The sequence below is a fragment of the Drosophila elegans genome, unplaced genomic scaffold (genome assembly GCF_018152505.1).
Source record: "Drosophila elegans isolate 14027-0461.03 unplaced genomic scaffold, ASM1815250v1 contig_149, whole genome shotgun sequence".
NCBI classification, from domain to species: Eukaryota; Metazoa; Arthropoda; class Insecta; order Diptera; family Drosophilidae; genus Drosophila; species Drosophila elegans.
In genome coordinates, this window is record NW_024545513.1 from 17,677,056 (window position 1) to 17,702,395 (window position 25,340).

General features: G+C 36.7%; 2 protein-coding genes across 2 annotated transcripts; both read right to left on the reverse strand.

Annotated features, from left to right (window-relative positions):
- Nucleotides 1–20,343: 20,343 nt before the first annotated feature.
- Nucleotides 20,344–21,218, reverse strand: LOC108143829 (serine protease SP24D-like). Its single transcript, XM_017268377.1, has one exon. The coding sequence runs from the start codon at nt 21,208–21,210 to the stop codon at nt 20,422–20,424; it is 789 nt and encodes a 262-aa protein (XP_017123866.1). The 5' UTR covers nt 21,211–21,218; the 3' UTR covers nt 20,344–20,421.
- Nucleotides 21,219–21,711: 493 nt separating this feature from the next.
- On the reverse strand, nt 21,712–22,878 carry LOC108145153 (serine protease SP24D). The gene has a single exon (XM_017270373.2). It carries the CDS (start codon nt 22,856–22,858, stop codon nt 22,070–22,072), a length of 789 nt encoding a protein of 262 aa, XP_017125862.1. The 5' UTR covers nt 22,859–22,878; the 3' UTR covers nt 21,712–22,069.
- Between the last annotated feature and the right edge of the window lie 2,462 nt (nt 22,879–25,340).

Here is a 25,340-nt window from a genome sequence, read left to right on the forward strand (position 1 = left end):
TAAACGAGTTTTCAATCGCTGTCAGCTTTGGCTACCTGAAAAATAAAGAGATTTTTATATCAGGGAGCCAAAATAAATCAGAATTTAACAATTTTAACAGCGATTTTTTTAAATATTGTTTCCAAGAGTATACAAGGTTTTTTTTTGTTTACCAATTTGGTTACTTTTTGTACTCTATGGGCAAAATGAACAATTAAAAAGCTAGGGCGATTTTCATTTATAATCGTCACAAAAAAAAAATATTCATTATCATAATAATACAATTATTATTCATTTTCATATCATTAAAACAATTATTTTTTTTCATAATAATAAGTCAATTTTTAATTTTCATAATAAAATTATGATTACTTTTAATAATAATATAATTATTATTCATTTTCATAATACTTAAATTGTAATTAATTTTCATATTGTGACGATTATGAATGGAATTCACAGAAGTCTTTTAATAGTTGAAAACTGAAAACCAAATTTTTTCGGTCCCTGTAAAATATCCTTAACAACTTTAAGAACTATTGAAATGAAAGTACACTTTAGCCATAGATTATTTAAATTTTCTTAAGTAACACTAAAGAATAGTAGAAGTTGGTAGGCAAATGCCCACTTCATCCAGCCATTAAGGTCGTGAAAATGGAGTTACCCCATTTTTTTTTTGTTTGTTTGTCTATTTCAAAATATATTAATAAAGATAATTTCTTTCTTAAGCTGTACAGTTTGCCCAAGATAATTGTCGGTGGGGGGTTGAGCCCTGGACCATTGTTTATCGTCGTCGCACCTTTGCTTTTTATGGCTTAAAGCAACCAACTGCCGCGTGCGGCGTCAAAACAATAAACAAAAAGCGGGCCGCGATTGTAAGTCGCACAAACCGACGATTTCCAGGGCCCCAGGCAGCTGGGCAACCCCCGTGTTTATCCTGACTCCTTGGTGTCCCGGTCTCTGGTCTCTGGACTCTCGGAAAACACAAAACGTCTTACGCCTTTTGGGCAAAAGTTAAGCTCAGATTTTTTAATGATATTTCCGGGCTCTTTGGGGGAACGCCTGAATGCCCTAACCCCATAAATTTATGATTACTGAACATTACTGAGCAGGACCTTAGCATATTTTTGAGGAGTTTTGAAAAGGAACATGGAAATGTTTTGATAGATTAAATTTATTGTTGATTGTTTTTTTTTTTTTTTTTTTTGGAAAAGTTATAGCCCACTAGACTAGTCACCTAAAAACATTTGATTTGAAAAATTTTTTTGAAAGAATTTTAAATACGTTAAGTAAAAGTAATGAGAATCTCTGTTACTATGTTTTAAAATTTTACAAACCATAAAAACGTTTAAACAATTAATTAATATTTGTTTTCACAAAGAATTGAATAATGTACTGACTTAAAATGTTTTTAGATGTTCAAAAGCTAGAAATTAAAGCTAAAAAAAAAAACAGTTTAATGCTGTTTCAGGTGTAAGCCACTCGGGAAAGGAAACTCACCGCTTCGCCAGGACTCGAAGCGGACGAAAGGAGTAAGTTTTCCTGCTGATGGCTTCCATGTTTTTAACTGCCCTCGCCGCCTGCTGGCCAGTCGAGTGCTCTGCGGCTTATGGAAACCAGACACACACAGAGAAAAGCTGGAAGAGAAGCGTTTAACCCTCAAAATGAGTCGAGTGTTTTTAATTAAAATTAATAAAGTTTAGAGTGGTTTTTCCGCATGCACCGTGGTCACTAGACCAACAATTTTGGTTAACGCAAAAGGGGGGGTGGCTTTTACCCAATCTTAATCACCTAATGAGAAATGTGTGCGGGCATTAAGATTCATGCCTCATCGAGTCGCCGGCACTTTAAGCGGCCGACAATTGAAAGGCATAATTATAAATGTATCAACTAATGCATATGGCAAAATCAATTAGCAATTACCAGCACATCCACCCATTCAGATGAAGTGCAAATTGAGTTGTCCATGTGTGTTTGCACTCGTATTTACACATATTTCTGTGACTGTGCGTGTTCGGGCCAGAATCAGAATCAGTATCTGATTCTGAATCAGAATCAGTATGTTTTTCATCCTCCACTTAATTGCCTTTCAAAGTGCTTTAACAATGCCAAGTGCTGATGCCAAAAATGAACCCAATGAGCCAGAACATCTCGGCCAGAAAATAAACACGTGAATGCCGCCGCTCATCGAATGCCCAAATAGTCTTCGACTATTTTTAGATGCGAAATGCAGAAAATGCGAGTTGAAGTTCGTAAATTGTACATTTTAATTACTATACGAAGTGTTTTCAATTTTTAATGGTAAATGGTACCCTAAGCGATATTTATCAATTAATACAGGATTAATTGGTAATGTTATTAAAAGGCTCCACATATTATATTGAATATATTATGTGTTATAAGCTGTTAGTTTAAAATGTTAAGCAATTATATAAATTAGAAGAGAAATGTTTAATAAATTCTTTTTACACTTCCTTAGATACTTTTATAAATTTTTTCAACAGTTTTCAATTATAGTTGGGATAAAAAAGAAATACATTTGATTAGAATTTTTTTAGAGTAATATACAAAAAATAATTTTAATAGTTGAATTAAATTTAAACATTACACAACAATGTTCTTTAGACATATGTTTATTGTAACACAAAATTTTAAATGGAGCACTTATTTTTGGGAAGAAATATTTTATTGTAGCTGTCCAATATGCTGTATTCCAAAGAACTCTTTATGGGCCATGTTTTCATTCGAAATTTTCAAAGACATCCACTTGCCCGACCCGCAGTCATTTAACACCAGTTATGATCTCTCTCGAGAAGCGTCACTGGAAGAGAACACATAACACATAAACACCATGCTAATGAATAATCCATTAGGAGCATCTTGGCAAACTCGCATAAATCATCCGTGTGGAGCAGCAAAACACACATTTCGCGCAGAAATTGAGGCGAATCAACGAATTAATGTGGCAAGTGTGGCAATAAAAATTTAAATTAATTGATTTCGCGCTGCTCGCGGCATGTGCAAAAGGTCGAAAAATGCAAAAGCGAAACACCGAACACAGAACAGATCCTCTCGAGTGTTTTGCTATTTTCGCACGATTTGTGGCCAATTTAGGCGGCCTGCCATCATGGCCAAAGGCCATAAAGGGCCAAAAGACCAAAAGGCAGCGGCCAGGACTCTTAACCAGGTCATAACTCACGTGCCGACGAGCAAGGCATTAAAATAAAATTTGCGCATATTTATTAATCGGTTATTGGATGCGCGAAAAGGCCGGAAAAGGCGTATTTATCTGTATATCTCCGTATCTGCAATCTGGCCATAAAAGCTCCGGCCAAACAAAAACCCGATTTTCAAAAAGGGAAACTCACTTGGCTGCCCTTAGGGATTGCCTTTCATTTTCAATATTTTTTTTGGCACTTTTGAATAATGCGTTTTTTAATTAGTTGGGGAATTTCGGGATTCGTTTGAGAGTGAAACGGAAATTGGAATGAGATAAGAAGGGGTTTTTCGTTTAAACCAATATACAGTATACCAAGTTAAATCAAAGGCATTTGATTTTGATAAAATATAAATTCAAAAATACCTTTAAAGCTACCGTTTGCAATCACAAAGTCAAATACAGTAAACAAAGTTCAATCAATGCCTTTTAATTATGCAAAAGCTTTTTGAGTATTAAATAAATCTTTAAAAATTCCTTTAAGTTTCTCGTTCACAGTCACAAAGTAAAATATATTTTTAATTAAAGATGTTACTTAAGCAATGTCTTAAAGCCCTTTTATTCTTTTTTTTTTTTTCTTTTTAACCCTTCATCTCGCATTGCAATCTCACTTTGCTTAAGGCAATAATATGTCTTTTACCAGTTTGCATGTCATGCTGTTACACATTCATCTTTTGATTTCATAATCCCCAAATTTTTGAACTCATTGGGAAAAAAATGTTCAATCGTTTTCCATTAGCATTTGTATTTGCTTTGGATTATATACTTTTCTATATATCCACATGCGTTTTTTGTGGGAGCTTAATTAATGCAATTAGCCAAAGTCAGTTGTTGCATTAGGGTCAAATAACAAGGCCTAAGCCGGACTAAGCCGGAGTTTTTTGGACGCCACTGCCATGGAGGACCCCTTCTAAAATTGGTTTTTAATACAAATTAATTACGAAAGAGAAAATTCAATTTTTAGCAGTTCACAATCTGCCAAAACCAAACGCGAAAAAAAAGTTAATTAAAGCGAAGCGCGCCAGCACTCACATAAACACACGGCCACATTTTCAATGATGGAGATGGAATATTTAATTTATTCATTCGCTGACATAAGCCTGGGTCCGGCTTTGGGACTACGGACTACGGACTTCGGACTACGGACCACGGCTAGCCTAGTCCATAGACGAATCAGTAATTTATAAACGTGCTTATAAGCCGCAATCCAATTCGCAATTCCCGTTTTGGCTAAAATTACACTTGCAGCAGGCCAAAAACCCATTTTCAACTGTTTTCCCTCAGTACCGCTCTGCATTTTAGCCATTTCCCTCGTTTTTCACGAATCTAAAATGTTATCAACACTGACAAAATTCAAAACTGGCCAGTTGGCCATGGCCATGGCCGTGGAATTGGCCCAGAGTGTGGGATTTCAGAGGGGCTGGGAAACCCCCAGACGAAAAAAATATAAGGGGGTTTTCGCCAAACTGAAAGCTAAAACTGCAAACTGAAACTGAAGCCAAGCGAAAACGCGTAAGCGAATGAGTTTGGTTTTTCATTTTTTTTTTTTCGCAGCCTATAATGTTTTGTTTTTATTTCTCTCCGAAATTAAATTGAAAATTCATAAAATTTAACCCCAAGCTGTCAAAAAAAAAAAATAATTATTATAAGTTACAATTTAAATAAATAAAAAATTAAGTTATTAAGGATTTAGGTTCTTATAAATGGAAATTCGAATTAAAAAAATAATAACCACTAACTAAATTTAATTGAAATTCTTTTTATATATTTGAGTAATTATAAATAATTATTTAAAATAAAAGAACAATTCTTTGCAATATAAAACTACAAGAAAGTTCATGTAGTTTTTAAAGAAATGCTAAGAATACTTTAAGCCAATTTATGCGTATCAAAAATCCGGAAAACAAATTAATATTATTAAATTCAAGTCACTGCAATTTCAAAAAGTGAGTAATAAATACAATTTTAGCCAGCCCGTAAAATGCAAAGAAAAGATATTAAGGGAAATTCCGAAACCGTTGGTAAATATTTGCCGGGTTTTCTTGCGGCCGGCAGTCGAGTGACAGGCCAATAACAGAAATCAAACAAATTACTGCAGATTAAATCCGAGTTCAGATGACACCGTCGCCTCAGTGGGTTAATGTTTTGCGAGTGTGTGTGTGCGGGAGCGATTGTGTGGGTGTGACAGCAATTTCCAACTAAATTATAACAACAACCTCAACAAATGCGCACAATTTTGAGAAATTTCATGCAAAATGCAGGAGCCAGGACGCAGGACATGCCGCAAAAAGCGGCAGCAACAAAGGCATCAGCATCAGCATCAGCAGCTGGTTGTATTAAATGGCGCACGTTTTCCCCCAATCCCCCAAACCCCCCACCCCATTTTCCCAGCCCGTTGCCCACCGAACATAACGAAAATGTCAAACACACATTTGACCAACACATGGAAAAGCCTGCACAGCATGAGCTCAACAGCAGCCCGGAAAATTCCCCCCACCCCCACATCTAAATGCATTGTCGTCGGGTGGCGAAAGTGGGTGGCGAAAATCATGGAAAGGGTCGTGGGTAGTGGCTCATAAATGCCATGCAAAATGGCAGCCAAGATGGCAATGCAACTATCGATTGATTGGCCTTCGATAGATCGCAACACGCAAGATAATAACTTTTAATTAATTTTTTCCCCAAGTGCTGCGATGAATGTAAGCGAGAATAAAAATTAAAATAATTATTATTATTTTGTTGTGGTGCCACGTAGCGCTAGATAATCCAATTAATGGCATGGTAAACACAGAGGGACACGTGCGCATACACATACCGAAAGGGCTAGGAAGGATGTTCTGTGATCTGCAATAAAACGTTTTTTTTTATTTTCAAATCTCTAACTAACTATAACATTTTTTTTTGTATAAAAACCTTGAAAAGTATGTAGTAGTCAAAAGTTGGAGTGTCATACATCGGCGAATTCGTCTTGAACTTTACAATCGAATGGCGTTCACAGTTTAAAATTTTTTTCATATTTTCAAATTTTCGAAAAAATTATGATGTACCCCCTTATCAAAAATGCAAGAATTGGTCAAAAAATTAATTTTTTCAAAAAATGTATTTATTTATCTAAATCGATTGAGGATGGGTAGTATAGTTTGCCAGCTATACAAAACAGTCATTTTTGTGGCTCTACGTCTAGTTTTGGCCAAGTTACATTAAAAAAAAACTTTATAGAATTTTTGGTTTTTTACAAATCTTCAAAGACGAAAACAAACCAACCCAAAAATCAGTTTTTCTATCAAAACGCTGAGAAGTATTGGTGAAAAGATGGAATGTCTTACATCGGTGATCTCGTCATTAAATGCCAATCAAATGACATTCACAGTTACAAATTTTTCTGTTTTTCAAATTTTCGCAAAAAATGATTATCAAAAATGAACAAAATTTTAAAAATCGGTTTTAGCATCAAAACAAAATTTATTAATGCTCCCTTACAAGTTTTCCAGTTGAATTCGTTTCATGGAACGCGGTTGAGCAAGGATAATATTTACTGGTTTATGGCCAGCCACTGTTCAATTAAAATCATGGCCAATGATATCAATTAAAAGCACAGAGAACACTGATTGCGGTGAGAGCTGCTCTTATCCCTGAACCACTGATGTTTTGCCTCCACCTCGGGACCCGGTTTTCCCCCGTTGTTTTCTGGCATTTTCTCACCCCGATTTTCCCCCTTTTTTTCTCAGCATTTTTATGGCCCCGCCAAGACGAAGGAGGCATCCCCTTGTGATTTATCACAAAGCAGCAGAGCAGCAGAGCAGCAGCAGTACAAACCGTGCGGCAACAAAAAGGAAACCTCAACCAGGGGAGCATTTGCTTATCTCCGCTGCTGTTTGCCCACCAAAATTTTCTCACCCACCCACTGACACCCCGATGGACCCCCCGTTTTTGCTCAGTGTTGCGTTGTTTATCGTAATTATGAATCTTTGCTAACCAAAAAGCGCTGCTCAGCTCCTCTGTGCGCTCATGTGTGGGTGTGCGTTCAATCAAAATAGTTGATTTTCTTTATATGGGCAGTCTATGTGTTTTTCCCCCCGGATTTCCCGCTTTTCTTGCGGACCGGAGAAGAGTGGGGAAAATGTGGCGAAAACGGCGAAAGCACGCAACTATTTTTGATATGGCACAAACTATGCCGCTCTTTTGTTGCTACTGCCTCTTCATTATTTTAGTTATTTTCTTGTGTGTGTTTTTTTCATACGGGTCCATTGTGGTTGGTCACTAAAATCTTGGCCAGGCTCATCACTTAAGTCGAAGGACTTGACTTGGTTAGACCAATTACGTTATGGCTAATTAACAGGCCTTAATTCAAGGTAAATTCAGTCTTAAATTAAGTGCAATTGTGGCACCAGAAGGTTAAAGAAATAAAGCCTTGGATTTATTTCTTGATTTCTAAGCCTAACATAAATTAGATATATTAGACATTTTTTATTTCTTTTGTTATTTCTAATGTAAATAATATAAAATTTATTTTAAAACTCAAAATATGCACTTGTTAAATTCGTACCGCTTTCGCGTTGAAATATTCCCTGATTATGACTGCATTTCCGTAATGGCTTGCCAGTCTTTTGGCTTTTCGGGGGAATCCGCTTGCCAAAAAATTCGCACTGCCTACTTTTGGGCTTTCTCTATGTATATATATAGATATATATTTCCGGAACGATCTGCGGCATATGCTGTACCAGTGCATAAAACTTCCATTCACGTCCATCAATGTCCATCATCGGAGAGTGCAAAAATGCTGTAATATGTGCTGGCAGCACCTGCACATTAAATCACACTTCCAAGCCCCACTCTTCCACCCCATTCTTCATTCCCCATTAATTAATATACCAACCACCCACTTACAGGGCAGACAATTCGTCATAAATCTTTGACTGGCAAGCCCGACGTTTAATCAGGTGAGGCGGGTGGTCTCCTGGTCTCCTGGTCTCCTGGTCTCCTGGACTCCTAGTCTCCTGGTCCTAGTGAGTGGGAAATGTGGAAAATGTGGAAAATGTGGGAATGCGAGTGGGAATCCTGCTGCATAAACAAGCCCTCGAACAAGTTTAATAACTTTGGCCGAAAGCTTAACCCCCCGTTGCCGTTGGTTGTTGTTGCGGTACGTTCAGGTGATGTGGCTGCGCCGGATATTTTGACTGCGGTAAGCATGGCATTGCTTTGAGCCAGGCTTTTCCCTTACAGCTTCTGTTTTTGTCCTGACCACCTGGAAATGCTGAAATTTGCATGGCCCTTGGATGAAAAAATACTAACATCATAACATAATGTTTTAAATGCTCAAAACTAGTGCTCTAAAAAAGGAAAACATATAAATTTTAGTTTATTATATAATTAAGTTACTTTTAAATTCATTTCTTTGATTCGTTCATTATACCTCAGAATAAAACTGCATTCTTTATATATATAAATTATTTATAAATGGGTATATTTTAAATATTTTTCCATATATTTAATCTTATTTTATATTCTAGATAATAAAAGTGTTAAGTCTAAAAGACTTTAATATTTTGTAATATTAATATTGATCTTTTTCTCTAGATATAATTGATAGTATTTTCCTAATAAAATAATAGTAGTAAAAATAAAATATATTTCCTCATTGAAATCAAAGTGCAACTGACTGTCGAGCATTTGCCTTACTCATTTTTAGTGGCAGCATTTTCGTTGGCACCTCGGTTCTGATTTTTATCGCTTTAATGAAGTTTCATGCCGTTTATGCTGCCAGCTGCCAAACATTGATGTTCCTGCTGCTGTGCGGGAATTTTGTTAAAAACTTTTTCGTCAATCCCAAGGCGCACGGTTCTCAATGGTTCCTCACTTTCCGTATACCCCGTATACCCCGCATACTCCGAATTGCCCCTTTAATCCCATCCTGACCGAGCAATGTTATGGGGCATTTGAGGCGCTATTGATGCACGTCTTTCCAGTCTATTACTATCAGCACTTTTTTTCACTTTGGCGCATTTTGTTTTTCCTGTTTTTTGTACCCATCATCCGAATCTAAGCGAGTGTTATATTTTAGTAAAAAAAACTATATATGAAAACATAAAAGGTTCTATTAAATTAAAGTACCATATGTACTTTTATTAAACCAAAAAATGGATGCAAAACTTTAGATTGGTTTTTTTTTGTAGCTTGTTTAAAACATTTTTAATATACATTGTTTGCTATTTTAAATATAATGTTTCCTATAATAAATTATCTGCACATACATATTTATTAATATTCAATATTTCAATGATTAAGAAAAAATATTATTGAACTTAGTAACAACAGAAATTAAAGTTTATAATAATTTTTTCTATCATCTTTTTGAGGAATCCCTAAGATTAAAGTCTGAAAGAAACCCGTTTAATGGGTATCGCAAAGTTCAAAAACTTGACCTTACAGATTTTTGTCCTATTACTATGTTTTTTTTTTTTTTGTGACATTTTGTTGTTCAGTTTCAGTTAACAGTTTATTGACTTCGCTCAACTTGTCGCCGTTATAATGTCAGCAAATTGTTAAAATGCTTTGTTAGGAATTTCAAACAATTTTTTCCCACTCTTTCGGCTCCTTGTGCTGCTGCTGCCTTTTTTTATATTTTGATTTTTTTGTCTATATATATTTTCCCAGCACGCCCCGCATTTCTTCTCAGCTTTTTCCCCGTGTGTGCACTATGTTGCTGTTGTTGTTGTTCCTTTGTTTCGCAGGAGCAGGACCAAAAATATGCCATGCCATAGTTGTTGCTACTCTGGCCGGGAAATAGTTGCTGCTACTGCTGCTGCTGTGGGTAATTTGCCGGCGACAACAAAAGAAAAAAGCTGGTCCAAGAACAATGTTGCCACATTTAAGCGTTTGAACTTCGGAGTCATAAAATATTTGTTAAGCATTTTGCGCTCAATTTTCTTTTTAGCCATTTGCGCTCTGCAGGTCAACAGGCAGCAGCCAAAAAAGCAAACACAGAGCCAGCAAATAGCAAACAAACAAACAGAGAGCTGTGTGTCCTCCACCTCCGGTTTATCCCGGTTTTGTGTCCAGCAAGTCCATGCCCCGAAGAATATAATAACCAATTCGTAAGCACATTCATTATGCTCTGTAAGCAGAGTCCACAATCCGACGAAAAAAAGGTATGGCAGTGGATAGGGGAACTGAATTGCTGGATACCTTCAAAAATGTTGTCACCTTTTAATGGTCGGCAAACTTATAAGTCTTCAAATTTATAATAGAAACAATTTAGAAAATAAACAGATTTACCTTAGAATTTTTTTTAATATTATATTGTTGAGATTTTTTAAAGATGTAGGAACATTTTAAATATTTTTAAGTATTTTTGTTGAACAAAACAGCTTTCAACAAACTATCCGGCTCGACGGACATATTTCATTGTAGAAAAATAGTAAGAAATTGAGGTTTTAATAACGTTGTCTTGAAAACAAAGATAAATTTAATTCTCAAGCTTAGTATTTTTTAAAAAACATTTAAAGAGCATTCTTCAGGCTTCAAACTTTCGGGTACAATTTTTGTGACCCCGCCCGCGTTCCGTCTTTCACACTTTGACCAAAAATTAAAACACATTAGTGGTGAGCGCAAGTTTTCCTTCTTCTCGCAGCATCCCCCCCATTCCCGTTTATTAGTATTTGCGCTTGATTTTCTTGCTCCCCCAAGCTTCTTTAGTTTTTTCCCCCGTCATTTTTTCATACATCCCCAGTTTTTCGTGGCCTCCTTGCTGTGCTTGTCCTTGTTGTTGTTGTCAGCGTATTATGGCAAAATGACAAGCAAACAAATTATGTTTTTGTGTGCTTAGCGTGGGCTCAACAAAAAAAAAAAAAAGAATGGAAAAGAAAGAGGGGAAAAATCCAGAGCACTTGGCACAAGGTAGCACAGCAGGCGGTATTTTTTTTTTTTTGGGGGGGGGGGAGGGTTGGAAAATAGACAGCGGGATGAACATGCTGCCGGTAACATATCTATCGATGACCTGGGGGAATTCTCCACGCTTTAAGCCCGAAAATGTACAACATTTGATCTGTTCCCATCGGCTTTTCAATTGGGATTTGTTGCCTTTCCAGTTGTTATTTTTGGCATTGGAAAAATACCTTTAGAGCTCAGCTTTTATTGGTTGGAGATTTTGTAAATTTTTCCTCCAACCAACAATCCTCTAAATAGCAGATCGCCCAATTATGAATTTATTTAGCAACCATTTCACTCGTTTCGTTTTCAGATTTTGCAGCCATTTCAATTTCAGGGAAAACCCTCGGCATTAGCTTTACATTTCGCTTCGCTTTGAGCCGGCAACAAACTGACACAACGTGGATATAACAAAAATATACAAAAAAAATGAAAGCAAAAAGTAAACAATGCAAAGTTTTCCACCCCTTCGCTGCGGCGCTTTTCTTTGTGTTTCGCACACTTCACACACACAAATCGCTGCTCCTCCAACACCGCAATGCAAATATTCCAGCAACTTCTGAAACAAAACGCAGACATGGCCCACACTTTTGGGCCAAAATCGCTGGCGGCGCCTCCGAGACGAACCAAAAACGCCAGCTGGCCAAGAGATTGGCGGGGAAAATGTTAGAGAAGGAGGTGAAAGAATTGGAAAATCCTGGCAGAAGCTATCCAACCAAAGATTACCCAGTAATCTCAAAGATGCATTTACTTGCTAGGTCTGTAAGTGGGTCAAAACTTATCATTAAAGAATAAAATTATATATATTTATTTTTAACAAATTTATTTAACTCACAGTACACATTCGTTTTTCTGATAACACTTGATCATTTTATTTAAACTCTAAATTAATATCTTAAATACATTTAATAACTACTGAATTGTTGCTGAAATTTGTATACCATTAATGTTATAAGTGACTTAAATATTATGAAGTCAATATTTTATAAATATTATTATATAACATTATTTAAATTCTACAAAATTGTAATTACATAAGCCAAGGAAGAAATATTACCAAATATAATGTTATACATTACAGTAAGATGTTTTTAATTTTGCTCATACCCTTTCCTTTATATAAATTCCCAAAGAATTGCATTTTCACCATTTTTGTTTAACATTTCACCTTAAAAACTAATACTAAGAAATGCATTTCCATACATATCACCGTAAATCAAGTATAAAAAACTGCATTTCTCCAACAGTCTTAAGAGCATCTTAATACGAAATACCCTAGAAGAGCCAGAATACTTTGGGCTAAAACGAAGTGCAAAAAGAGATTGGGGTGGTGGACGGGTCAGGCCAGCTGCCCGGTGGAGCCGCACCCATTTACGTGCCCCAAAATGACAGTCATAACAAATTAAGAAGGTTACCTTTATTGCCATGGCCCAGAGCTGCTGCTGCTGCTGCTGCTGCAGCTCCAGCCACAGATTCAGGTTCAGATTCGGGTTCAGATTCAGCTCCGAGACGGGCTTCAACTCCATTTCCCCGTCCGAGCTGGCTGCTTGCCTAAGTACTTTTGCTAAATCTTTGCACGTTCCCAGTAGCGCAACAAAAAGCAACCTGAACAAATGGAGGAACTTTGCCAGCGACTTTTAAAAACGTAGTGGTAAATGCCCTTTAAAAGTACGAAAAACTTCTTTACAAATAATAAAGAAAAATATATTTACAAGTATTAAAGAAAAATATATTTACAAATAATTAAGAATTGTTGTACATAACTAAAAAATAAATGTACTAATAAGGTATATTTGATTAAGGTAATTTAATGCTGGCGACGCATTTTATTACATAAAACTTTGTTCATAGCTAGTCAGAAACTTCTTCCTTTATAACTTTAAAATCTTATTTTATGAATCATAACTTGATTAAAAAAAAACAAACATATTTAAATGTCGCATTTTTCTTAGCTCTAAAACAAGTTAGATTTATGATAACATATATATACATATATATATATATATTTGACCATTTGTTTGTATTGCAACCTTTAAGTTGCTATATGTTAAAAAAAAACTAAAACCTCAGACCCAAATAAGACTGTGTAAAGAGTCAATGGCATTTTTTGTAGGAAATAAGCATCCTGATTATAGTTTAAAATTTAAATAATTTTCCTTATCGTTTTCTCTGAGCCATCAAGTGCAGTTGACATTTCCTTGGTTAGTGTAGGCTAAACAACAACATCCAGGAAATTATGGGACCCAAACATTGCTGCGGTCAAAGTTGTTGCTCCCATGTTGTAGTTGTAGTTGTTGTTGCCGTTGCTGCTGTTTTTATTGCTTCTGGGTAGGCGTGGCCAAATGTTGGAGTCCCGAAAAATATGTTTACTTTTTGCGATACTCATAACCAACATCGATGCGAATTTGCAATGTTTGGTTGCTTGGGGGATTTTGCAACGTGATCTGGTCGTTGTGCCTGACCTGTTGTCTCTAGCAATCATCCTGTTTGTTTTCGGGATAATGCTCAATCAGGCAAATTGAAAATTTAAAGCCCAAACTATTATTTCAGATTTTCAATTTTCATTCGCAATTCGTTTGAGAATCTAACAGTTTCACTTCCGTTTCGGTATATAAATTAGAAAAAATTTACCATGTTAGCTAATTGATTTGAAATATAGACAAACATAATTAAGTATTTGAAATGAAAACCTATTTTCGATTTTCTAAATTTTTCAACCAGCCTAGTTGTGATCTGTGAAATATGAATGAGAAGAATGGCTTTTTATTCAATTTACTAGTACCATTTCGATTCAACTAGTGGTCATTTGCACATTTTGTGCCGTTTTTTTTCAAATCTAAAATCATTGAACCAACCTCAGAGTGACGAAATAATGCAAAATGCGCACTGATATATGAACTGGACATTGTCCTTTTGTTCTCTCTTCACAAATCGTAAAATCGCGCATTTGATTTTGCGGTGCCCGCTCATTAGCCTCTCATCAATCGCTTAATTTCGATGTTGGCAATCGCTGGGGAACCCCCTTTGTTGGCCTCTTTTAGCCCCCTTGACCCCCGCTTACCCACTCAAAAAACACAGTGAATATCTGTGTGTCAATGCCACACAATAGCACCTATGATATGCCACCTGAACGAACGTTGTGCTTGTGCTGCATTCAACGCATTCATTTGTCATACATTTATGCAATTTACCCCATTGTGCCACGCCCACTGACGGTGTGGAGACGGGGAAAAAGGGGAGTGGCGCTGCACTGGGCTCTGAGCATTTATTGAATTTTGTGACTTGAAGCATTTTACATTTTAAACATAAAACAAGCCAGAACAAATGTCTTGTGACACTATCGACCCGAAGATACCCTATAACAATTATATATATATTTTATAAAAATGTGGGATAACACTTTAATTACATGACATGCGTTATAAAAATAAAAATTCAAAACAGGATATCGTAAAAATATATGCATTTTAAGCAAATGAAATGTATAATTTGGGTCATAAATAAATTAAATTAATCTTATACAATTTACAATTTAAGAATGATCTCCTTATTATTTTCGATCCGTTATAAAATACGTTAATATTAAAAGGAAACTAATATATTAAGGCTAAATATTTAAAGATATAGGGGATTCAATGCGGTGCGCCACAGAAAAGGCTACAGTAAAGTGAGTGAAAACATCTAGAATAATCAGAATTTGTTAATTTCCTGTAGATTGATGATGTATCTTTTCTTCCACATTTAGAAAAACCCTTCAATGCTGATTACAGACTAGCTTCGATTCGAACCCGAAAACAGGAATGGCAATGGAATCCTCGGTGGCTCCTACTGTTGCAAGGGGTTTTCAGGGAGGTTTTTAAGGGGGTTGTTTGGGGACGGTTTGAGGGGCGTTTCGAGGGGTTTGCATGGGTTTCTGGGGTTTCGGGACGGGAGTCTCCGGTAACAGGCCTCAGGTTCGTTTCTGTTTGGCCTTTTCGGCACATAAATTGCCCTGGCCAGACCAAAAAGGACCTGGACCCCGCTGTTGTTGTTGTTGTTTTTGGTTCTGTCTGCCATTTAGCCGCATTTTGTTTTTCATTTTTTTTTTCACTTTTTTTTTTTTTTTTGTTTTTGTAGTGCGTGTGCTCTCTTGCGTGTGTATTGCCGACTGACTGTTGTAGCGTATACGTATACACTTGGATATATACGTATAGTATACGTATACGGTATGCAGAACGGAAATGAATTGAAATTTTAAAACCCACAGCTGCGACCGCTTCCTGCGGCAAAAGTAGCACCAACCGACGACACTTCCCAATATACACAGCTGTATGTACTTACACATGTCTGTCGCCCTCGCATTGTGAATGCGAATGTGATTGTGAGTGTAGGTCGGCTTATTTATGTGTCCATTCCGAAGAGGTATTTCTATGATATTATTCTTATTTAACAATTTAAACACGAAAAAAAGGGGAAAAAACCATTTTATTTGATATTTGAAATTCCAAAATTAACAAAAACCCTTTTTTTTCTAATCAATTTCTATTTCAGAAACAGGAAATACTTTTTTAGTTCATTTTTTAGTAAACTGTGTTTTTAAATAATGTATTTATTTAATTTTTTTTATTTAGATCTGACTTTATGATCATAATCAAATAGTCTACCAAACAAAAGGTTATTAATCTGATTTTTAGTTTATATACACTTTTGTTTTTAATTCTACATTAAATATTCGTAAAAGTGCAAGCAAAAAAGACATTAAAAATAAAATGAAGCCGACAAATTTGTTCCTGAAAATATGCTAAATAAATAAATATAATATAAATAAAAAAATAATAATAATAAATTTATTAAATTAAATTTTTATTAACTATTTCGTAGAATATTTGTTAAACTCTATTAAAATAATAGACAATACAAATAAGTATTGTTTTCATTTTTGGTGATTTATCATAAGATCCATTAAGGTATTCTCTTCTATTTTCTCCATTTTACCTTAAATTTTTGTACGTGTATGAAAAAAATATTTTACCAAAAATTAAGAACATAATGTGCATCAATGTATACGACTTAAATGAATACAAAGCGTAATAGAGAAAAATACAATATTAAAACAAGCCAAGGCACAATGAAATAACTATATTAAAAATGTGCAAAACAAACACACAAATAAAATATTTTTCTTATTGCATTCTCTAGCCGAAATCAATTTTTGGAACTGCTGCTGCTTGCAATTCATTTAAATAAAAAACAAGAAAGAAAGCAAACTTCGGCAAGCCGAAGTTCATATACCCTTGCAGCTATCGCAAGAATTAAATATTTTTGAAAACATTAAAATTATGATTTACTTGCGTATATGTTTAAAAACATTGAAGCTATGACGATTTGCAGCTTAATTATTTGATTGTTCTTTTATATATTTTTATTATTTGTATGGGAGCTATATGCTATAGTCGTCCGATTTTGATGAAATTTAAACCATAATTCTAAAATATTTAACCATTGCTATATGTCGAAGAACTAAAAAAAAATAAAAAATAGCAAAGTTATAATTTTTTTCAATTATTTTTCCGATTGTTCCTATGGGAGCTATATGCTATAGTCGTCCGATTTTGATGAAATTTTAACCATAATTCTGAAATATTTACCCATTGCTATATGTCGAAGAACTAAACAAAAAATTAAAAAACAGCAAAGTTATAATTTTTTTTCAATTATTTTTCCGATTGTTCCTATGGGAGCTATATGCTATAGTCGTCCGATCCGGCTCGTTCCGACTTATATACTACCTGCAATAGAAAGACAACTTTTGGGAAAGTTTCATGCTGATAGCTTTAAAACTGAGAGACTAGTTTGCATATAAACGGACGGACAGACGGACAGACTGACAGACGGACAGACGGACGGACAGACGGACAGACGGACATGGCTAGATCGACTCTTCTAGTGATGCTGATCAAGAATATATATACTTTATAGGGTCGGAAACGTCTCCTTCACTGCGTTGCAAACTTCTGACTGAAATTATAATACCCTCTGCAAGGGTATAACAACACATATATGCACAGATATGTGCACAAACATGAATACATGGTATATGTCTATATGTCTATGGGGGCGTAGAAGTTTATATCGTTGATACACTTGGACGCATTCTTATGCCAAACACACACTCTACCCCTTTATCGCCCAGTATTTAAATTTAAGCTCTACGCTTCTTTTTATACCCTTGCAGAGGGTATTATAATTTCATTCAGCAGTTTGCAACGTAGTGAAGAAGGCATTTCCGATCCTATAAAGTAAATATATTCATGATCTGCATCAGTAGGAGAGTCGATCTAGCCATGTCTGTCTGTAAATCAGAATTACGCTTCTTATTAATTCAAATCTAAAAACGATATTTTATAATTGAACTGAAAATCATCATAGCTTCAATGTTTTTATTTATATTGCAATTTATATGTTTTAAAAAATCGTACATTTTTGCAATAGCTGCAAGGGTATATAAACTTCGACTGGCTGCAGTTTGCTTCCTCGCTTGTTATTTAAAAATTCCAATGTACATGCACAATATAGTTGAGTCCCTCAACTCCGTCGATAACGTCGAATGATGACACATCGGAAAATGTCAGTTCGAATTGGGGGATTGACGGAGTGTGCCACTCGTGTTTATTATTTCCCCTTCGAACTTGTTCAATTTGCAGCATATAACAGAAAAATAATGATCAAACTGGTTTTATTTTTGTGGAATTTAATAACTCTTGACTTGGAAACCAATATTGCAGTTGCTTGTGTGTAAATCTAGATTGATAGATGGTCAACAAATTGATAGCCACTTCCTGCCCATTCCACTGGTTAACAAACAAAACTGTATCACATCAATTGTAAAGATTTTTCTGACAGAAGTATATTGCATTTTTTGCCTTCATTCGATATTTACCAAAATCGGAGGACCCACGGTAACTACTTGAGTTTTGACATTATTAAATGAGGTGTTTATGAGTATAAAATAATCTATTTTAGGTCCGAAAGTCCGTGGAAATCATTCCCAAAGACGAATTCCTTACTGTTATTTAATTTAATTCAAAATAAAATGTACTATTATTATGAACCAAAAAAATGGTTTTACTGCTTTTTAAAGGACTTTAAATTTGTATACAAAAAAAAACTCCTGCTATCAGATTGCTTAAAAATAAATAAAAACCCGCGGGCCTCTTTCATTGCTTTCCACATATTTACGAACTCAAATATTTCCTCTTCAATTCCCGACTCGCACTTTTCCCCACACTTCTGTGGCTTTTCACTCGCGATAATTTAAGAGGGAAATTATGAAGAGCGACACGCGACAAGGTTCATCGGAAATTCCGGCATTTTATCGCCATCGCCACAACTGGCGCAGTCATCTTATTCGACAGACTGCGTCAAAAAAGAATTACACTCGTTCCTTTTATTTTACGATTATTTTCTATTTTAATTATTTACATAAAAATGCTGCTACAAATGATTGATGGCATTGACATAGAGCTGAGCTGAGGGTGAGAGAGAAAGATTCGCAGCCGAAGTCAAATAAAGATGCTGATGATGACTATGATGGTGACAACACACACTCGTTGGCAAATATTACGTATACGTACTGTGAGTGCATGTGTGACCGAGCATGTATAAATTGTAAATCAATAAATAAAGTAAATAAACCAAAACAAAAACAAAAAATCGAACGAGGCTCACGCAGAAATCGTAAATAAATAAAGCGTGCAAAGTGACGCAAAGTACGGCGCACTGAAAATGCAGCATAAAGGGTTAAGGCAGGGGGTTAAGGGCGGAATTTTTGTTTTTTTTTTTTTTTTGGTTTTTGGTCTTTTCGTATGGGACTAACATTGAACAGGCATGTTGTTATTGCTATTATTGTTCCTGGGCTGCGGCCCATTGTTTATTGTATTTTGTATTGGGTATTTGGTATTTCGTGCCGAGCGCAGCGATAAAAATGCTGCTAAAGTATAAATTATGCCAATATAAGTTTGAAAATGCGCGAGATCGCAGCAACGTCATGGCCAATAAGTGAGACAAAAAGAGACACCAAAGATGAGCGAGGGTGGGCAAAACAGTTGCCAATTAGTTAGTTTTAATTAAAACTGAATGAAAACACTGTTATTTCCCATCTGAACCCTTTTAAATTATTTAAATTCACTAGCGTTGATCTTTGCATCCTTTTAAAGAATGCTTTGTGGACACTCTTAAAAACAAAATAACTAATTTGTAATTCATAAATTAACACAAATCACTAAATGAATTTCAATTTCATTTTACTGTTGTTAGACTTATGCAGATTTCTTTTTTAGTGAACAACTTATTTCTCTAAATTAAGTTTCCCGTGCCTATTATAAATATTTTTTAAACATACAGAATCGAATCATGGAAATAACAAAGAAATCTCTATAAGGACTTAAGTAATTCCCAATCCAATAAGATGTTGAATATTTAATTTAATACTATCTAGCTACCCTCGGTCAAAACAATGGCCAGGAGACAATGTAGCCAAAGCGATAAAAGCCTATATTCCCCATACACACACAAGTGTAAATCCATGTCGGTATGCCTTTTTTCGGATGGGTATTGGTGGCCATTCGGGTCACGCTCAAAAAATGCGCATAATTGGCAAATTTAGAGTAAAATTGCTTGACAAATATGCAAAAAATGTGTAGCGCACAAAAGGGGGCCGGGAGATAAGGGCAGCCAACACTTTAATGGCAAAAGGGATGCCAAAAATGTCAACGATTCGGCGGTGTGAATTTCACAAAACACATGTAAATTTATAGACAAAATATCCACTGCAAATGGCTAAAGCAAACTTATATATTATCTGGCAAATTTAATTTATAAGTATATACCATGACTAGTCACTTTCCAATATTTATTTATTGGCTAGATTAAAGCATTCACACTTGTGCTTCCACGAACTCCAGCTTATCTTTTAAAAGCACAAAAAAAACCCAATATACTTAAATTTATTGATAGTTTGTCTAGGGTGCTTCACTATTGGTGTCTTTGCTTGATATATGTATTAAAACAACAAAGCAAAGCTTTTGGATTGTCCCGTGATATTAAAAATCACTTGAAAACATTTGCTTAAGGTCAATATTTTCCTTCTTTCTTTTATAGAAATAATAACATGTTGCCTTTTTTTTTCATGACCATTTATATGTATTGTTTCTATTGTTTATTATAATAATAGGTAATACTCATTTCAAAACAAAAAATAATATCCTGCATTTATTTATCATTACAACTAACAAAAAAAAGTGTTATTTCCTTTGAGTCCCTCAGACATCCGAGTGCTTTTTGATCCAGTCCCTGAAATAGTAGACCCTGGCATAGCCATCCGGGTAGGTGGACCCACAGCCGCCCACAACGAATCCGGCCACGCCCACCAGCTGGTTGTTGTAGACAGCCGGGCCACCGGAATCCCCATTGCAGGCCCCATTGTCCACCTTGTGGAGCAGGCACAGTTCGCCCTCGAATCCAAACTCGATCAGCTCATCACACTTTGCGGTGGAAATCGACGTGAGGGTGTTGTACTGCAGGTAACGTGGCAGATCACCCATATGCTTGATCCTTCCCCAGCCGGATATTACGACATCCACATCCGCTGGCGTATCCGCGGTGGGCAGATCGATGGGCTGAATGCTGCTGGACAGGATCAGTGGGGTTTCCAGTCGCAGCAGGGCCACGTCGTTGAGGAAATTGCCATACTCCTCGTGGACAATCACCTCGGCCACCTGGTGCAAAACTCCGCCACTGAACCGATCGTTTGAGCCCGCTCGAATGGTGAAATGCTCCGCGGCAATGGCAATAAGATTGCCACTCTCATCCTCACTGGTCACACAATGGGCGGCGGTCAGGATGTAGGTCCTGGTCAGGATCGAACCGCCACAGCTGTGGGAACCGTCATTCCGCAGGGAAACCTGATGGGGAAACTGCGCCTTGGCCGCGTCCTCGCCACCGACCACTCGACCGTTCAGCTTACCGGGTGCCGACTGTACGGGCAGCACCAGGAGCAGCAAACAACTGACCACCAGAGTCGCGAAGGCAGTAACTTGAGCGGACTTCATTTTCACAAATGGGCAAGGCCCGACCAGCCGAAGCTCCTTATATACAGCCGGGGATTAGGGCTCCTGATTTGCAACACGCACTATCTTATCATATCTTATCATCGAGCGATGAGATTTATTATATAGCTGGTATACTGTGGTGCGGCCTTTAATCTAATCGAAGAGTGGCGGCGATTGGAATTATGTCACTGCTAATTGTTTTATGGCTTGTTGGCTAATCTTGATGCCAGTTTGGCTTGTTTTTGAAGACATTTTCATCGAGTTGCTTGCTATTCAGCAGTTTTAAAAATTACTTTACCTTGGCAAACACCTTCATCCTTTTATTTTATAGCCTGCATTTAATGGATTTCAAAATGTTAGTATCAAATGGGATAATAAGGCGTAACACAGGGGAAATCGTTTAATTGTGATTTTTAGATGACTTTTGCTGGGAGTGATTTTGTTCAGGAAGCTATTATTTAAATCTAAATAATTAACGTTGGCAATAATTCAACAATCTGGTCAAGTCATTTAAATATATATTTTGAAACCCAAGTACGTTTTTAAACAGAATAGTGATTTAACCAAAAAAATCCCATTAGGGTGCTCAATGTAGAGCTGTCATATTATCGATAGTACTTTTACAATAAGAATATCTCTAGTTTATATAAATATTTTTAGCCCACAGTTTACTATCGATAGAATTCCTGATATTTTACAGATGTCTTATGTTAGGCAAAAACTTATATAAAGCAACATTTGCTAATTAAAATCTATCGATAGTCCAATATCGATAGTCAAATATCGATTATTTGCAAATAAGTACACAAAGTTTTATTTAACTATCATTTTGTATCATTGCTTTTTGGTTTCATCTCCTTCACAGATCCGAGTTCTTCCTGATCCAATCGTTGTGGAAATGCACCCTGGCATATCCGTCCGGGAAGCTGGTGCCGCAGGCGGACCACACGAACCCGGCCACGCCCACCACCTGGTTGTTGTAGACGGCTGGACCGCCGGAATCCCCGTTGCAGGCGCCATTGTTCGCCTCGTGGAGCAGGCACAGTTCGCTCTGAATTCCCCAGCCGATCAGCTCGTCGCACTTGTCCAAGGATATCGATTTCAAGGTGTTGTACTGCAGGTAACGCGGCACATCACCCTGATGCTTGAGCCTTCCCCAGCCGGAAATTACGACATCCACATCCGCTGGTGTGTCCGCGGTGGGCAGATCGATGGGCTTGATGCTGCTGGACAGGATCAGTGGGGTTTCCAGTCGCAGCAGAGCCACATCGTTTCGGTGACTTCCATACTCCTCGTGGACAATCACCTCGGCCACCTGGTGCAAGACTCCGCCACTGAACCGATCGTTTGAGCCCGCTCGAATGGTGAAGCGCTCCGCGGCAACGGGAATGAGAGTTCCGTTCGCATTCTGATTTGTCACACAATGGGCGGCGGTTAGGATATAGTTCCTGGACAAAATTGAGCCGCCACAGCTGTGGGAGCCGCCGTTCCTCAGGGAGATTTGGTGGGGAAACTGTGCCTTAGCCGCGTCCTCGCCGCCGACCACTCGACCGTTCAGCTTACCGGGTGCCGACTGTACGGGCAGCACCAGAAGCAGCAAACAGCTGACGACCACAGTCGCGAAGGCAGTAACTTGAGCGGATTTCATTTTTCAAATGGGCAAAGCCCAAGTAGGTGTTCCTTCTTATATTGACTCTGGAACCTCCACTTGTTTTATGGCATCGCACTATCCAAGCTTAACCGCTATGTGAACAAAGGCATTTAAAAAGTATTAGTATTATATAATTGTTTTTCATATTTAAAATGTTATTTTAGTGTTATTTATTGTTTCTGCGAAATTTGGATACATTTAGAAAAACAGAAACATACTCAATTATATTTCTTTCTGATTTTATTATTCTACAGAAGAAATAAGTAATTTAAACCCCTCAGCTAACTTTACCGTTAAGCCTGTAATATCTTATCGCGCAATGCGATTTATTTTGAGGCCTCATGTAGAAACCAATCTTATCGAAATGGTCAACTATCGGGGAGATTTGGCGATTGCTAGTGGCAGACAAGCAATTTATGGACTAATCTTGATTGGGAATTTCATTCAATAGTCTGACCTTGCCAAATCAATAAAAATGTTGCATACTTTAAGGCAGTGAAATCTTTTTAGTGCAGAAATCTATCTGAGAATTGTAAGGTTCCAGAAGAATTAATATGATTATTTAATGATAAGCATTGAAAATACTATAGTTTCTAGAACCCTAAACATCAAATAAAAATTCACTTATTTACCCTAATGACCTAAGCTTCAGGCACAGCCGAAAGTCTCTGAAGAATTGGCTTGAAAGAGTTAGACAGAGAGAGAGACAGAAAAAAAAGAGAGAGAAGAACAACAAACACCTGAAGGACAATGGCGAAGGAAGTGGCAAAAGAACAATAACGGTAACGGACTGTGAAACGATTCATGATAAATCTATTAGCTCATCCAAAGCTGCATTGTTGGCGGTGCGAAAGAGAGGGATTGTGGTCGACAGAAAGGGACGGCAACAATTGATAACTGAAGACACAATTAGAGGACGTGGCAGCAACAGGAAGAGCGAGCGAGAGGCAAGGGCAGTTGGAAAGAGAAGGGACGAAAGGAATTCTCCTCACTTATTTGTTTGTTTTCTTGAAATCGTATGCGTGTTTGCTTGTTTGTGTTCGTGGGCGACTGAGACTGTGGTAACTTTTTAATTTAATCAAAACGAAGCGAATGCAAAGGGAGAAGAGACTGCGAAAGGATAAACGCAGACAGACTAAAAGAGAAGGATGAATCGGTAGTGCACAGAAGGAAACATAATATTATTCAAAAAGATTTAGTGCTATTGAATATCTCGTAAGCCCAAAACTTTGTGTAGTAGAAAAAACAAATGTTCCGCCAATAACATGGCATATATACATATATAAATATACAAACCATTATTTTACCTTTAAAACATTGTTTTAACTTTAAATACATATTGGACTTAAAGTGCAAGCAACTTTAGCCAAACACTACAAGTCCATTACAATTTAAGACTTTTGTTGAATTTCCAACTTTAATTTATATTTATATTTATATTAGTAATGTTGCCTTAAATACCTGGGCAGACCGCACAAAATAAAACCGAATAAACAGCCAGCAATATTCCAAAACTTATATAAAATTGTATTCCTCCGTTATTTAGGTTTAGTATTTATATTATTTATTTGTTTACAAAACTTGATTGCTTTAAACGATTTGGCAGAGGTCCGATTTACATTTTCAATAAATAATTTTTCATTATTGATGCATTATTTTATAAGATTAAAGTCGTATAGTTAACCTTCTACTTACTGTTCTCAATTAAAAATGCATAAGATCAAAATGAATGGTCATCAAATTCTTGTATGTTTTAAATCATAGATGCATTTTATTATTCAAAAAAGCACTGTAATTTTCCCATTTGTTTCAGTGCCGTTGCACGTCCTCCAATTTTCTGATTACATTTTTTAAAGTTATGCAAAAATGAACGCTGCCTTTTGCGCTGCCATTTGCTTTTTTGGATTTATCTTTCATCTTTGGCAAAGTGTTTCACAACTATTTCACTGCACTTGAGAGTGCATTGCTTGTGGGAAGGGGCGTGGAAAGTGGGTGGAAAAGTGGGCGGCGGAGTTCGGGTAAAAATCCCTTGAACAACTTCCCTCACCGTTGGCGCTGTTATCGAATTAAATACATACAGACAAAAGACATGCATACATATACATTACATACATACATATATAAAAGGCAGCGCCACAGGGCGATCAATGTGCAAATTTATGGAGCGAAAGGCGGTACCAAAGGGGGCGGTCCGCAGTGGGGGGATGGGGGTCTGCTATTGAGGGGTTTGGGCGGTACGGAGGCCAGGCAACAATTTTGGCAGCCAAGCACGTGAATTGAGTCCAAAATTTTGCGCACTTGTGCAATGATAGCGAACCACCGAAAGCCAAAACCAGCAGCATCAATTCTCGGGAACCCCCTTTTTCGGGGACCTTCATCCCAGCCTGTGACTCCAAAAAGCCGAAGCCAGGTAAACCATGTACTCCACCAATTCCATGTATGTATGTATGCATGTGTGTGTGTGTGTGTGTGTGTGTGT

Coding starts and splice junctions, on each gene's coding strand:
- LOC108143829 (XM_017268377.1), bottom strand. CDS start 21,210: ATGAAGTCCGCTCAAGTTACTGCCTTCGCGACTCTGGTGGTCAGTTGT.
- LOC108145153 (XM_017270373.2), bottom strand. CDS start 22,858: ATGAAATCCGCTCAAGTTACTGCCTTCGCGACTGTGGTCGTCAGCTGT.